The 13,965-nt window shown below is 39.8% G+C and overlaps 3 protein-coding genes across 4 annotated transcripts; all 3 read left to right on the top strand.

The window, feature by feature from the left end:
- Window positions 1-307: 307 nt before the first annotated feature.
- On the top strand, window positions 308-2,114 carry LOC112193906 (GDSL esterase/lipase At5g18430). Its single transcript, XM_024334169.2, has 5 exons — window positions 308-695; window positions 791-921; window positions 1,020-1,262; window positions 1,356-1,608; window positions 1,695-2,114. The coding sequence occupies exons 1-5, from the start codon at window positions 422-424 to the stop codon at window positions 1,925-1,927; spliced, it is 1,134 nt and encodes a 377-aa protein (XP_024189937.1). The 5' UTR covers window positions 308-421; the 3' UTR covers window positions 1,928-2,114.
- A 1,901-nt stretch (window positions 2,115-4,015) lies between these two features.
- LOC112191946 (two-component response regulator 24) lies at window positions 4,016-4,717 on the top strand. Its single transcript, XM_024331438.2, has 3 exons — window positions 4,016-4,043; window positions 4,138-4,358; window positions 4,458-4,717. Exons 2-3 carry the CDS (start codon window positions 4,152-4,154, stop codon window positions 4,629-4,631), a joined length of 381 nt encoding a protein of 126 aa, XP_024187206.1. The 5' UTR covers window positions 4,016-4,043; window positions 4,138-4,151; the 3' UTR covers window positions 4,632-4,717.
- Window positions 4,718-5,486: 769 nt separating this feature from the next.
- LOC112193340 lies at window positions 5,487-12,399 on the top strand. 2 transcript variants are annotated; one of them, XM_024333442.2, is made up of 13 exons: window positions 5,488-5,951; window positions 6,060-6,231; window positions 6,306-6,523; window positions 6,788-6,848; window positions 7,022-7,094; window positions 7,607-7,684; window positions 8,290-8,447; window positions 9,119-9,287; window positions 9,539-10,001; window positions 10,139-10,600; window positions 11,187-11,390; window positions 11,534-11,667; window positions 12,052-12,399. In XM_024333442.2, exons 1-13 carry the CDS (start codon window positions 5,571-5,573, stop codon window positions 12,197-12,199), a joined length of 2,721 nt encoding a protein of 906 aa, XP_024189210.1. In that variant the 5' UTR covers window positions 5,488-5,570; the 3' UTR covers window positions 12,200-12,399. The 2 variants fall into 2 exon arrangements, with proteins under 2 accessions (XP_040373186.1, XP_024189210.1); XM_040517252.1 differs by lacking the exons at window positions 11,534-11,667; window positions 12,052-12,399 and having other exon boundaries at window positions 5,487-5,951; window positions 11,170-11,379.
- Window positions 12,400-13,965: the final 1,566 nt, after the last annotated feature.

Here is a 13,965-nt window from a genome sequence, read left to right as displayed (position 1 = left end):
TGATGGATCTAACCCCGGCCAGTTTAATTATGAACGTCACATGATGCCATCAGATATTAGCAAGAAAAGTTTTCTTTATACCTTCTTCCCCTCATGCATCTCTGGGTGGGTGCTAGTGTGCTAGAGGTTTTCAAAACTTCATATATATATTTATATTTCTACCTGTACATGCCAATAAAATTTCAAGGCAACAATTTAACTTACTACTGTACACATGCTTGCGTCGTAAAAAGTAAATTTGCTTTCATATTGTACTTTTCAATTATAATTGATTCCATAAGCTGTGGTGGAATGGAAGCCACGAACCTAAGACTCAAGGCACAGCCTCTATATATATAAAGGCCAGTGACCCTCAGAAATATTGTTCATACAGAGTACATGTATAGATAACTAATATACATTGGTGAGTCATTCAGATTTGATGATCCAATTAATGGCCACCTATTCATTATCAAATTCAGTGACGACTATATGTTGTCTGATCTTTTTGCCATTCTTGGGAACCATTTACCTTGCTCCTCAAGCAGAAGCGGCCCGAGCTTTCTTTGTTTTTGGTGATTCACTGGTTGATAATGGCAACAACAACTATCTGATCACCAGTGCTCGTGCCGACTCTTACCCCTACGGCATTGATTCTCCGACACACCGCCCCTCCGGCAGATTCTCCAATGGCCTTAACATTGCGGACATCATCAGTTGAGTCTCTCAAACATTAATTAGTCGTTAATTTCTAGTTGATATATAGATGGTACATTGCCTGTAATCTCACACCACGTCGCATGATGATCAGGTCAGAAAATTGGGTCAGTGGAACCGCCATTGCCATACTTGAGTCCGGATCTAAATGGAAGAAGGCTACTTATTGGTGCCAACTTCGCTTCAGCCGGGGTTGGAATTCTCAATGACACCGGAATTCAGTTTGTAAGTGACTTCTAACTTACTAATTAAGGACGCATGCTTGCTTTGCACCATTAGCCCATAACTACTGAACCCTAATTCTAAATGGGTTGTGGTTGCAGCTAAATATACTCCGAATGCCTATACAACTAGCGTACTTCCAAGAATACCAGAGAAGAGTGCAGGCTCTCATCGGACGTGACCAAGCCAAAAGACTCATAGAACAATCCCTCGTCCTTATCACTGTCGGCGGCAATGATTTCGTCAACAACTACTATTTGGGCCCTTCCTCCGCTCGATCTCGCCAACTTCCCCTCCCAAGATATGTCAAGTATGTCATATCCGAGTACGAGAAACTTTTGATGGTAAAGCTAGCACCTATAAGTTAAACTAAATCTTTGTGATCTATATATTTAATAATGTATCGGATAATTAATAATATTTGGGATCACATGCAGAACTTGTATAAGCTAGGACCACGTAGGATTCTGGTGACTGGTACCGGAGCAATGGGATGTGTCCCCGGAGAATTGGCGACTAGAGCCACGAACGGTGGATGCTCAGCTGAAGTTCAACGAGCCGGTGCCTTGTACAATCCGCAACTCGATCAAATGTTGAAAGGACTCAACAAGAAACTTGGGAAAGACGTTTTCATTTCTGCAAATAATGGACAAATGCATCTGGATTTCATCAACAACCCTCGAGCATTTGGTATTTATGTATTTACGTAGTTAATCTAAGATGTAAATTATTGCATTGATTATAAATTAACTCGATCGTTTGTGTATCGTTGTTAGGGTTTACTAATTCCAAGGTTGCATGTTGCGGGCAAGGACCCTACAATGGAGTCGGTCTCTGCACATTTCTGTCCAACTTGTGCCCCAACAGAGCTCTCTATGCGTTTTGGGACGCCTTCCACCCATCTGAGAAGGCTAATAGAATTATTGTGCAGAAGATGAATAGCGGCTCAATTCGCTACATGAGCCCCATGAACCTCAGCACAATCATGGCCCTGGACTCTACTACTTGATCGATGATCAAATCAATAAATTTTACTTCAATTTCTCGAACAAATTATATGCATTTATTATATGTAATAATTTCAAGTTGTAATTTACTATCTCTCCCATGGAGTTAATCTAGCTACAATTGTGTAATTTCAGTCTGCATGCATTGCAATAAATTGTCTAAGACCCTAATTAATGATCAATCCTCGTCACTTTGAGATATTGCACACTTTTCAGTTAGTTTACAAACAAAAGAATAGGAAAAGAATACTTTTACTCGTGTTTACAAATTTGATTCTTCGATTAACCGGATTGTGATCCGAGTGCAATAATAAGAAACGAACTTTGCGATTAATATGAATCTAATATGATCTGAATTTGATGATATGTTCAGTTAACATAAATAATAAGAATTTTAGTTGATCCGATTCAATTTGGATAATTACACACATTATATATACAAATGTACTTTTTTTTTTTTTCTAAAGAGTTTTATGTGCAAAAATAGTAAACTTGAATTTCTTGTATATTCACACGACTGTCAGGAGAATCAGGAAGAACAATATTATTAAGGGGATTAATTAGAGCAGAGCCCTAGGGTTTCTGAGCAGAGTACTGTGGCGGCGACGTGGTCGTCTTCACAGGCGAGCCGTGTCGTAGGTTCTTGCGTTGCAGATCTTAGGGTATGTTTGGTGGTGGTAGGGGTTTCGAAAAGATCTGATTGTTCTAGGATCTTGGTGGCCGGGTCTTGGCAATGTGAATCGAGGCAGATCAGCTGTAGGTACGTCGAACTGATACCGCCGTGACTGGGGTCTGGGTGAAAGACTAATCACTGCGATGTTGGACGAGTGCCGGCGGGTTAGAGGGTCGGATTTTCATACTGACTGGGTGAAGTCGAGGTCAAGGTCAAGGCGATCGACAATCGGCGTTGGAGTGCTACCGATCTGTAGGCGTTGGTGCGGTAGTGCAGTGCTGCTTTTGAGGATGGCTGCCTGGGGTGGACGACCCCCAGACAGGGTGGAGACGGCAGCGGCGATAGGCTGGTGGGGACAGGATGCTCGAACCAGCGTCCTTGTCTGGGTTTGGACCTCTGGGCCTGGGCCTGGATCACATGGGCATACCTGGGCCCATTTAAGTAGGTATGAGAATTGGGCTTGGGTTGTTGAGCCGGGGCTTAAACTTGGACTAAGGGGCAGTTGGGCCTTCGGGCCTAGACTTGAGCTCAAGCTTGGGCTGGTTGAGTCCTCTACAGTTGCATTGGACAAGAAGAGCAAGACCAACCTGTTGCCTAAGTTGTTGGCTCTTGAAGAGGCTAAGGATGGTGCTGGCTCCAACCCTAAGGGGGAGGAGCTAGTATTTTCTTAAGTCTATGCTATTAGACATCTTGTTACAAGCCTTCTAGAGTTGGAATAGTCTCTACGAGTTGTTCTAAGATGTTTCCAGTTGTTATTTGTACCACAATGACGTGCTGACAAATTATACTAGATGAATGATTTTTTCTTAGAATAGAGTGGTTGTTCTTGCTCGTTTTAGGCTTGCTTTCTGGCGAGCGTCCCTTTAGATTTTAATGAGTTTAGTATTCGCTTAGATAGATTTATCCGGTTTCACCAGATTCTTATGTAAGTGTATGTTAGACTCTCGCATGTTTTCATGACTTTGATATCTAATAACATTAAATCATATTCAAAAAAAAAAAAATACGACTGTCAGATCGGATATGGTTTAAACATGTCTATATATGATACGCTTAAAAATCTAAAAATGAGACTCTTTTTAGAAATATAAAATAAAAAAGAAGTTGCGGGAACTGAAATGTTAGATTTTGTCCACATGAAAATGCAGACAACGACGTGAATGATATAATTTGTAATCTAAAAATGAAAAGTTAAGAACTTTTCTTTTTGCATTTTGTTGTATCTCCATCTTTAACCTATGGGCGCCGGTCGATCTTCTTTTAACCACACGACATTCTTCACTTAAAAAGTTAAAGAAACAAAATGAGAGTGGATTTGAGAGAATCTTTACTCACAAAAAAGTTGCAACCTCTTTAACTTTCATTTCTACTATATATACAAGCCTTGTCTGAGCATATAGGCATCAGAAAATTCCTACTTGGCCATTTTTCAGCAAGTCGTTAAGGTGTGATTCAAATTTTCCTTTTGATTTCTTGTATTATCACTGCGACAAATCTACCTCTAACTAATGTCATTTCTGGTTTTACGTACTCCTGAAGTTGAGCAGCAAAAGATGATGGTCGGAGAAAAGAAAATATATGCACTCATCGTGGAGGATGACCGAGTCACTCAGATGCGCCACCGTATGCTCCTAAAACGATTCAAATGTGAAAGTCATGTTGCGGGGAATGGAAAGGAAGCAATCGATCTCTTTCGCTCGGGAGCTAGTTTTGATGTTGTTCTCATGGATATGGAGATGCCTGTTATGAATGGACTCGAGGTTTGTCGTCACAAAATCAACTCATTGCTTGGTGTTAGACATTATCCCTAGCTATTTATGTGTTATGTAAGTTTTGTCTTGAATGATTGGATTTGTTAGGCAACGAAGGAACTACGAGCAATGGGTTTTGAAGGCCATATTGTTGGTGTCACTTCTCGTGATCTTGATTTTGCAAAACAAGTTTTCAATGAAGCGGGCGCAGATTCTTGCTATGAAAAGCCTCTAACTCCTGAATATGTTACCTCCATTCTTCAAGAAATAAACGATAACTAGAGAGATTGGGAGAGGGAGAGGGAGAGGGAGAAAGAACAGGGAGACAATGATTAATCAATTCATGGTATGTATCGTGAATTTTTTCAACCGATCACTGTATACCTTTATTCGTTACATCAACTCTGTAATGGCGGAAAAAATAATAATTAATAAGATTATCTTCTCATTTTATTTATACATCTATGCAAGTTTACTTTCATTTCAGACGATATGTGATAATTCTTTTTCCCCATTTAGTTATACCCACCAATAATTGAGTACATGTAAGCTTACATCATTACATTGATCTTTGGTTGGTGAATCCATAATAGATTGTCGCAAAAGGAATATAATCGAGACTTTTATCTTTTTCGGTTACCATATAATGCAATTCAATCATCGAAAATATTCACTAGTTATGTCCCTATGCAAAAAACTCTCCATACAGTCAACTATAGTTGTTTGATTGGGGGTGAGGTAGCAAGCCTTCTCGCTAATGTTAGCGAGTTAGTAATATACCCACCTAGTCTACGAGGGCATTTCGGTAAAGACAAACTAATTATCTCCGCCACAAAGGCCCCTGAAACCTATTAGCCACAAACTGGTAGGAGTTGAGACTCGAACTCTAGACATTAGAGTTCCATGCTAAACCACTCGACCAACCTTATCACATCACGTAGTTAATTATAGATAATTTTATTAGACACACTAGGAAAATAATAGTTCCGATCATGAACTTACATGGCGACTATCGAGTGGCGAAAATAGAAGCCCAAAAGGCCCAAAACTCAAAAAATATTGAAAAACCGTTAAACCCCTTTGTCCGAAAAAAGAAAGAAAAAAAAAAAAACCGGTTAAACCCTCTCTCTCCCGCTCAGCCGTTTTGCGCAGAAAAAGGAAAAACCCGCCTTGTTAGTGTTACCTTATCCAACTCTCACACTCTTCCCCTATGCTCTCCAAATGTCCACTCTCTTCCTCTCCCTCCCTACTTTCCCCTCCAAATTCCACCACCCAAACGACGCCGTTTCCGCTTCCGTAACCCTCCGCGCCTCCGCCGCCGTCTCCGCCCCCGAAAAGCGCACCCGACGCAAGAAGCGGCAGCCGAAGCGCGGCGACGATGACTCCTCCCCGTCCTCCTCGCCCTTATCCTCCTCCTCCGCCGCCGAGAAGAGCCTCCGCTTCACCTTCATGGAGGAGCTCATGTCCCGGGCCCGCAACCGCGACGCCGTCGGCGTCTCCGACGTCATCTACGACATGGTCGCCGCCGGCCTCACCCCCGGCCCCCGCTCCTTCCACGGATTGGTCGTCGCTCACGCCATGAACGGCGACGCCGAGTCCGCGGTAACATTTCGAGTTTTTACTTCATGTGATTTTACTTCTTTGTGATTGTCACTGTGATAATCTGTTCCTATGGATTGAAATTGTTCGAGTGTGTGGAAATTACTGTAGATGCAAACGTTGAGAAGGGAGCTCAGTTCGGGGCTTCGTCCTCTCCACGAAACGTTCATCGCCTTGATTAGGTTGTTTGGCTCAAAGGGTCGAGCTACGAGGGGACTGGAAATCCTTGCAGCCATGGAGAAATTAAATTACGACATTCGCCAAGCTTGGATGCTTCTCGTTGGTATATACTGTTGTTTTGATAAGTTGCACATTGTTGATTATCGTCGGGTTTTCTTATATGAGTGTTGTGGACAGAGGAGCTTGTTCGGACACGCTATTTGGAAGATGCCAACAGGGTGTTCTTGAAGGGTGCCAAAGGTGGGCTGAGAGCTACGGATGAGGTGTATGATCTTCTTATAGTGGAGGACTGTAAAGTCGGGGATCATTCTAATGCATTGGAAATTTCTTATGAGATGGAGGCAGCTGGGCGGATGGCAACAACTTTTCATTTCAATTGCCTTCTTAGTGTGCAGGTGTGGATGCGTACTTTTATCTGAACACAGTATCCCTTTAATTAGTTTCGTGGATTAGATATGTTCTTGAAACAGATTAGAGAAAAGAAATGACCTTACTTGAACAGGATCTGTTCTAGAGGATCATACCTCTGTGAACAAAAACAGATTTTCTTTACAAGCTCATGATCGTAATTATAGTAGCTGACAGTTGGTATAGAATGTCAATATGTTAGTTACTGCAAACATGTGTAGCGCTGATACTTTTCCTTTTGAATGTTGAAGGCTACTTGTGGAATTCCTGAAATAGCTTTTGCTACGTTTGAGAACATGCAGTATGGAGAAGGTTTGTTTTTATTTTGTTTTCTTTAAAACTTTATTGGTTCTTGTGTCTATATATGATTTCTATATATTGCTGGCTGCAGGGTTATATTTATGTTTCTTTTAGTTTAATACTTCTCAAAAGCCTTTGTTTTCTGTTCTTCAGGGTTTATACTTATAGTTTTCTTTACAAAACAGAATACATGAAACCTGATACAGAGACATATAATTGGGTGATTCAAGCATATACCAGAGCTGAATCTTATGATAGGTAGTTTCTGTAGTCACAAGTAATTACTGCTTCTTTATGAGTTATGAATACTTGTAACCTGTAGCATTCTGTAGGAGGCAATCTCAAGTTATGAAATGAATATGACAGATTTTCATGCAATGGACTGAATAACAATGTGAATCTAATATAGCAGTCAGCTTGGTGTCATATGGATAAATTTGTTTACTAGTCCATGCATTTCTTAATTTTCATGGATAGAAGTATGATATGATAGATATAAGACACTGATTAAAGGATTAGTCTCTTGGCTTTGTACCATTGCTTAAGAGACAATGTACTGCTGACTCATAGTTGTTGTTCCAAAGCAAAGTTCATTCTTTGAGAGATCAAATTTTGAAATTCTATGTTTCATCCTGTATTCTTTCAATTTTTCTTGTCTAATAATGTGGAGTTCTGACAAATTCGTTGTTGTTTCAATTTAAAGATTCAATATACTTTGGTTTCTATTATGATACTGGTCCTTCCCTCAGAGTTTCAAAATGATAATGTAGAGTGCAAGATGTTGCTGAGTTACTTGGCCTGATGGTTGAAGACCACAAGCGTTTGCAGCCTAATGTGAAAACCTATGCGTAAGTACTCATGTAAATGTTAATGGTGTTTCTTTTTTTGTCTAAAACCTTTTAAATGTCACAAGCCATTATAGTTCACAGTGAGTTCTCTTGGCATTGTTCAGAATTTAAATTTACCAGGGATGACCTTAATTGGCCTTCTATTGAAGGGCATTTGTCCCAATTGATTTTAGTCAAATCCCTCTTCAGTTTCCATACTATCACGTACTGACACCAAGATAATTGGATTTGTACTGCACTTCGGAACAAAAGTTAGAGAGTTCTAAACCTGAAGACTTTTTACAAGATCAGTCTTGAATTTGTAAGACCAAATTAGGCCTAGCTAGAGGTCTATAATGCCAAAGTCAGGGCTAAACTATCTGGAATTATATCCAGTAGTTTAGAGACTCAATCTGCTGCTTAAAGCCATTTGTCAGTATATGTGGGACTATCGACCTTTGATTAATTGTCAAGCTTTGGCTGCCAACAGTGTCTTATAGTTTTGTTTTCTCAATTGTTTCTTTTCTTTGGGGCTTGCATGCAGAGATTACTTAACATTATTTGTTAACATTGTATCTTATTTACAAGATATTCTTTTTTCTTTTCTTTTTTGCCTTGATGTACAGGTTGCTGATTGAGTGCTTTACCAAGTATTGTGTGGTGCGAGAAGCAATACGGCATTTTCGTGCTCTCAAATTTTTTGAAGGAGGGACAAAAGTTTTACATAATGAAGGAAACTTTGGGGACCCCTTATCTTTGTATCTTCGAGCTTTATGTCGAGAAGGTATCCATATTTTTTATTTATTCTTCCTAACAAAGGTATCAAAATTTTTGTTTTCATATATGATGGCCAATGATTTCAGTAGATAAGATGATTTCTGTTAATTTTTTTTTACTTTGTATTTTATATTTATTAAATGTTGTAGCCTTAAAGTGTACACTTGACTGAGGTCAAAATTGTTGAAGTGATTTCTAGAGTGGTCAATTCATTTAATTTCATAGGTTGTGTTGCAAAAGCAACCTTATTTCAGCACATCTGTTGTTTTGTGTAGCATGCAGAACAAATTAAGTTGATTAATTATAGAAGTCAAGTGGTGCTTATAGCATCTCGTTGATCAACATCAGATCATATGATTACATTTCCTGGCACTAATAAGGCAATGGATTTAGTTTGTATTCAAACATTTAGTCCTTTTAAGTTTTTATTTGATTCTAGTGATTTTTTTTATTTTCATGTCCTACATGATTTGGTTTATAACCATTAATGATCAGAAATAGAAGGATTGTAGCTATTCTGAAGGTTCACCATGTTGACTTGTGGTGTGAGTAACCTATCATACTATTGCTGCATGTTGGTATTGATTTCACAGTGAACCTATATTACGGACTTCCATTCTGAGATTCAACAGTTTATTACTTGCTTGATGGTTATGTTATTGTTATGTTTTATTTTAGGAAGAGTGGTTGAGTTGCTAGAAGCTTTAGAAGCCATGGCCCAAGACAACCAACCAATTCCACCGCGAGCCATGATATTGAGCAGAAAGTATCGAACCCTGGTGAGCTCATGGATTGAACCTTTGCAAGAGGAAGCTGAACTTGGATATGAGATTGATTACATGGCCAGGTCTGTGCTTGTGTTTTGATAGTTTATAACGTTGGCTTCCCTTCGTCCTCTCCTTTCTTCTTTTGCTTTTCTTATACTTGATGTACTGTTTTGGTTAAAGTGCTTTGATTTGTTATGTTTCATTTTTTTTTCTCTCACTTTCATGCTGTGTGTAATTAGGACCCCACACTGAAACTTCAGAAAACAGTCAAACACACAAGTACAGATATAACCTTGTTATGGTGTTCTTGACTGATATGTTCATCAAACAGGTACATTGCAGAGGGAGGGCTTACTGGTGAACGCAAGCGATGGGTGCCTCGAAGAGGGAAAACTCCACTAGATCCTGACGCTGATGGTTTTATATATTCTAACCCTATGGAAACCTCATTCAAACAACGGTGTCTTGAGGATTGGAAGACACACCACAGAAAGCTCTTGAGAACTTTACAGAATGAAGGACTTGCAGCTTTAGGGGATGCATCTGAATCAGATTATATTAGAGTAGAGAATAGGTTAAGGAAGATCATAAAGGGTCCTGACCAGAGTGTTTTAAAGCCCAAAGCTGCTAGTAAGATGGTAGTATCTGAACTGAAGGAAGAACTAGAAGCTCAGGATCTGCCAACTGATGGAACTAGAAATGTGCTTTACCAGCGAGTCCAAAAAGCAAGGAGAATAAATCGCTCTCGTGGTCGACCCCTCTGGGTTCCTCCTGTGGAGGAGGAGGAAGAAGAGGTAAATTAATTTATGTCATGTTTTTCTAGCTAGGGTGTTACGTGACTGTCTGGGAAACCAATCTCTTCCTTTCTTTCTTCTTGCTGCATTTGAGATTTCACAATAGACTGATGGTCAAAACATAATTTTACCCTCAGGTTGATGAAGAGCTGGATGAACTAATCTCAAGGATCAAGCTGGAAGAAGGGAATACAGAGTTCTGGAAACGCCGTTTCCTTGGAGAAGGCTTCAGCAGCGATCAGGAAAAGCAATTAGATAGTGGCAAATTTGAACCTCTAGATGTCACAGATAGTGTCAATGTTGTAGATGTGGCGAAAGAGGTTGAAGATGATGAGGCTGAGGAAGCTGACGATGAGGATGAGGATGACAATAATGATAATGATGACGATGACGACGATGAAGAGGAGGAGGAGGAAGTAGAGGCGGGGGTAGAAGTAGAACAAGCTGAGAGACAAGATGTAGAAAGGGTGAAGCAAAAGGAAAATGAAGCTAAGAAGCCTCTTCAAATGATTGGAGTACAATTGTTAAAAGATTCTGACCAGACGAGTACATCATCTAAAAAGTCAAGGAGAAGAGCTTCTCGAAGAATATCAGCTGAGGTATGACATAATAGTCTATGCTTTGCATCCCTTTTCTTGGGCATTAAGGATAGGCAACTCATCAACTTAATATTTCAGCATATTCTCTAGTTTTGTTTCTGGGAAACAGAAAATCTTAGGACTGGGAGCTCTTTTTGTATATAGACTTTCAGTTTTAGTCACCCTGAGGATTCAAACAGTAATAGGCCACCAAGATTCTTTCTCAGTTCTGGTCCATTGGAAGACTTGCTCCCTACATACCCTTGGTGAGGGGTAAATTCAATCACGGGTCTCGATGGCACCAATGAAATTTTACCAAATGACACCTAAAAAGTATATTTTTTTATTATTAATTTTTTTTATCTGTTGACATGAACCCTTCTCAATAGTTTTGACTTTTGAGTGCTGATTATTGTATTACTATAATCTTGATATGATCCTCATTGGGATTCTGTACTTGTGTATGCCAGCATCTAATCTTTATTTTCCAATTTTCACCATCTTTAGAATGATTGCACCATAATTTACTTTTAGGGATTAAACTTCTACCTTAGGAGAGGTAATTCAGAAATATATATATTTATACACAGTTTGCACATGGATGCAGGATGATGCTGATGATGACTGGTTTCCTGAGGATATCTTTGAGGCATTTAAGGAGCTGAGGAAAAGGAGTATCTTTGATGAATCTGACATGTATACAATCGCTGATGCTTGGGGTTGGACATGGGAGAGAGAATACAAGAATAGACCTCCAAGAAGATGGTCACAAGAATGGGAAGTTGAGTTGGCAATTAAAGTTATGCTCAAGGCAAGTTCTAATATTTGTACTCTTCCACCTGCAATGCTAGGTTTCCTTTCCTCATTAGCTGTTTCGCATTACCTATGCTTCACAAAGTTAAATTCAAAACACTCATTCTAGAGTACTATTTGAAGAAACTGGGCTCATTTCAGGTTATGGAATTGGGGGGAACACCCACAATTGGGGATTGTGCCATGATTTTGCGTGCAGCCATAAAGGCTCCTCTCCCTTCAGCTTTCTTGAAGATCTTACAGACTACACATTGTCTTGGCTATGTATTTGGCAGGTAAGACCATGTTTCATAATTTGGGGAAGTCAGAAGTAAAAAGAGAGATTCTTGATCTACAAGCTTAATCATTGTTCTTGGACGTTTGGTCTCCAGAGTCCAGATGTGTTATTTTCTGAATAGATGAATTGTTAAACAAGGAACATCTCGGGTTGATGGTGATATGAAATTTGATTAGGCAGCTTTAATAAGTTACAGGATCCTAGGGAATGGTCACAAGAATACCCCATTTAAAAAGTAATGAACCGGTTTGATTAAGAACTTCATGTAATGATCCAGTTATGCATCATTTTAACACATTCATTGACACATCTATGTTTGCTACAAGCTGCTTGATTCTATATATTGGAGTTTTACATCTTGTTTTGTTCTCATTTTTTGCAGTCCACTCTATGATGAAATTATCTCGCTATGCCTTGATCTTGGAGAGCTGGATGCAGCCGTTGCCATTGTTGCAGACTTGGAGACCACTGGGATCAAAGTCCCAGACGAGACCTTGGACAGGGTAATTTCTGCTAAACAGACATCATGACAGTACTGTCAATGACTCGTCTTCATAGCTGCAGCTCTTCCTTATTCTTGAATAATGTGATTTTATAATCATAAAGAGCTCTATCGCTGATGCATCTGATTCATTTTCCATTTATTTTTAGGACAGTGGGTAAATTTTTCAGCTCAGCGGTAGTGTTCAATGTTAATTTTTATCTTAATCTTTATCACTGCTTTTGCTTATCCTCTCAAGGGTCTATTTGAACTATCATTTGGATCAATTGGATCCACAGGTGCTTAAAATCAACGGGTTTCCTTAGTAGAACAAAGCTTACAATCCACTATCTAGGTAACCTATACAAATGCCTCCATCTCGCATACTCCGTATTAGGGTGGACTCGGTTCCATCGGTTTAGTTTTGGAGTGTTAACCGAATCTGCGCCTACAAAAAATATGTATATATGGCGTGATGACTTAGTCTCTCATTGGGTTTCTATCCAAAAAAAAATTTGAGATGTGTTTTTTTTTAGCGGACCGGAAGACTGATCCATTGATATAAAATCATACGACCTCACTCGGTCAAGCATGAGGGGTACAAACACCCTTCATATTACAATCATTGCTCAAGTAGTACATTGACTGCACATTAAAAATGACTACTAGCCTAGACTACTACGCCTTGAACACTAAGAAGCTACAACACCAAAAAAATCAGTACATCCACCTAAGACCCTCATGGTGTACATCAGTACTGATTCTTGGGCACATTGTAACGTCGAGAAACAAGGTATGCAAGACTCCAACACCCGTAAAAGAGGGAGCCTTATTAGAAAAAAAGAGATAACAAAAAACAATTAAGTTGAGCCCAAAGCAAAGCCCAGACCCAAAAGCACTCAAACCCTAGCCAACTCCAAGCTGCAGCAGCCACCACGCCTCCACCACGGTTACAAGACTCTAGCCACCTCCACGAGTAGCCGTCGGCCACCATTCATTCCTCCATTATCACCAGCACGCCGACAAGCAGCACCACTTCCCCTAAAACACCTTCTCCCCGCATGGTCCCGAAGCACCAATATCAGATCGGAGAACTTCGATCCAAAAGAGCCCGTCGAAACCCCACCTCACATTATCCTGCCAGCCGCTGCCGAATAAGAGACAAAATGCCGGTACCACAAGACTGCTCCCGCCAGAGCCTTTAAGCGATCAGAAGACTCAAGACCACCACAAAGCTTGCAAGCTCATCAAGACTTGAGCTGCGCCGCCTCAGCAACAGGCTGAGAAAAGGCCAACAAAAAAATAACCCCTCCCGGTAGCACTCACTGCTCACCGACAAGGCTAAAAGCCTGGCACGGCACGCGTGCCGCCGGACGAGAGCCTCCAAGCTTACCCAAAGAAACCCTAGCCCCTAGCCGCCCTCTTCTTGAGATAGAGAGAGAGAGTGTATGAATAACTATACCTATCCAAAAAAATTGAGATGTTTAAAGTGAATTTTTAAGAATTATTAGCGACTTAGCATATACTATGTCACCGTAAATTACTACGACTCACTATGTAATAATGTTTATTCAAGGTTTTTTTTTTTAATAACAGATAATTCATTAAATAAACATCTCCAAAAGTTTCATATAAAATTTCTATGTTTTTCTTCAAATTTCCATCATTTTTCTTGAGTTTTTACTGATATCGATATATTCTTAATATTTATGTCGAAATTTCCACTTTTCGGATCATCAGTAATTCCTTGATATTTGAAATTTTGGTCAATGTTTTACATTACAATAACTATTTCCAAAGATCTTATGTATTCCA

This window comes from Rosa chinensis, chromosome 3 (genome assembly GCF_002994745.2).
Source record: "Rosa chinensis cultivar Old Blush chromosome 3, RchiOBHm-V2, whole genome shotgun sequence".
NCBI lineage: Eukaryota > Viridiplantae > Streptophyta > Magnoliopsida > Rosales > Rosaceae > Rosa > Rosa chinensis.
This window is presented reverse-complemented; position numbering and strand designations above follow the sequence as displayed.

Coding starts and splice junctions, on each gene's coding strand:
- LOC112193906 (XM_024334169.2), top strand. CDS start 422: ATGATCCAATTAATGGCCACCTATTCATTATCAAATTCAGTGACGACT. Junction 696..790: donor TAACATTGCGGACATCATCA/GTTGAGTCTCTC, acceptor CATGATGATCAG/GTCAGAAAATTGGGTCAGTG. Junction 1,263..1,355: donor AGTACGAGAAACTTTTGATG/GTAAAGCTAGCA, acceptor GATCACATGCAG/AACTTGTATAAGCTAGGACC.
- LOC112191946 (XM_024331438.2), top strand. CDS start 4,152: ATGATGGTCGGAGAAAAGAAAATATATGCACTCATCGTGGAGGATGAC. Junction 4,359..4,457: donor CTGTTATGAATGGACTCGAG/GTTTGTCGTCAC, acceptor TGGATTTGTTAG/GCAACGAAGGAACTACGAGC.
- LOC112193340 (XM_024333442.2), top strand. CDS start 5,571: ATGTCCACTCTCTTCCTCTCCCTCCCTACTTTCCCCTCCAAATTCCAC. Junction 7,095..7,606: donor AGAGCTGAATCTTATGATAG/GTAGTTTCTGTA, acceptor ATGATAATGTAG/AGTGCAAGATGTTGCTGAGT. Junction 7,685..8,289: donor CCTAATGTGAAAACCTATGC/GTAAGTACTCAT, acceptor CTTGATGTACAG/GTTGCTGATTGAGTGCTTTA.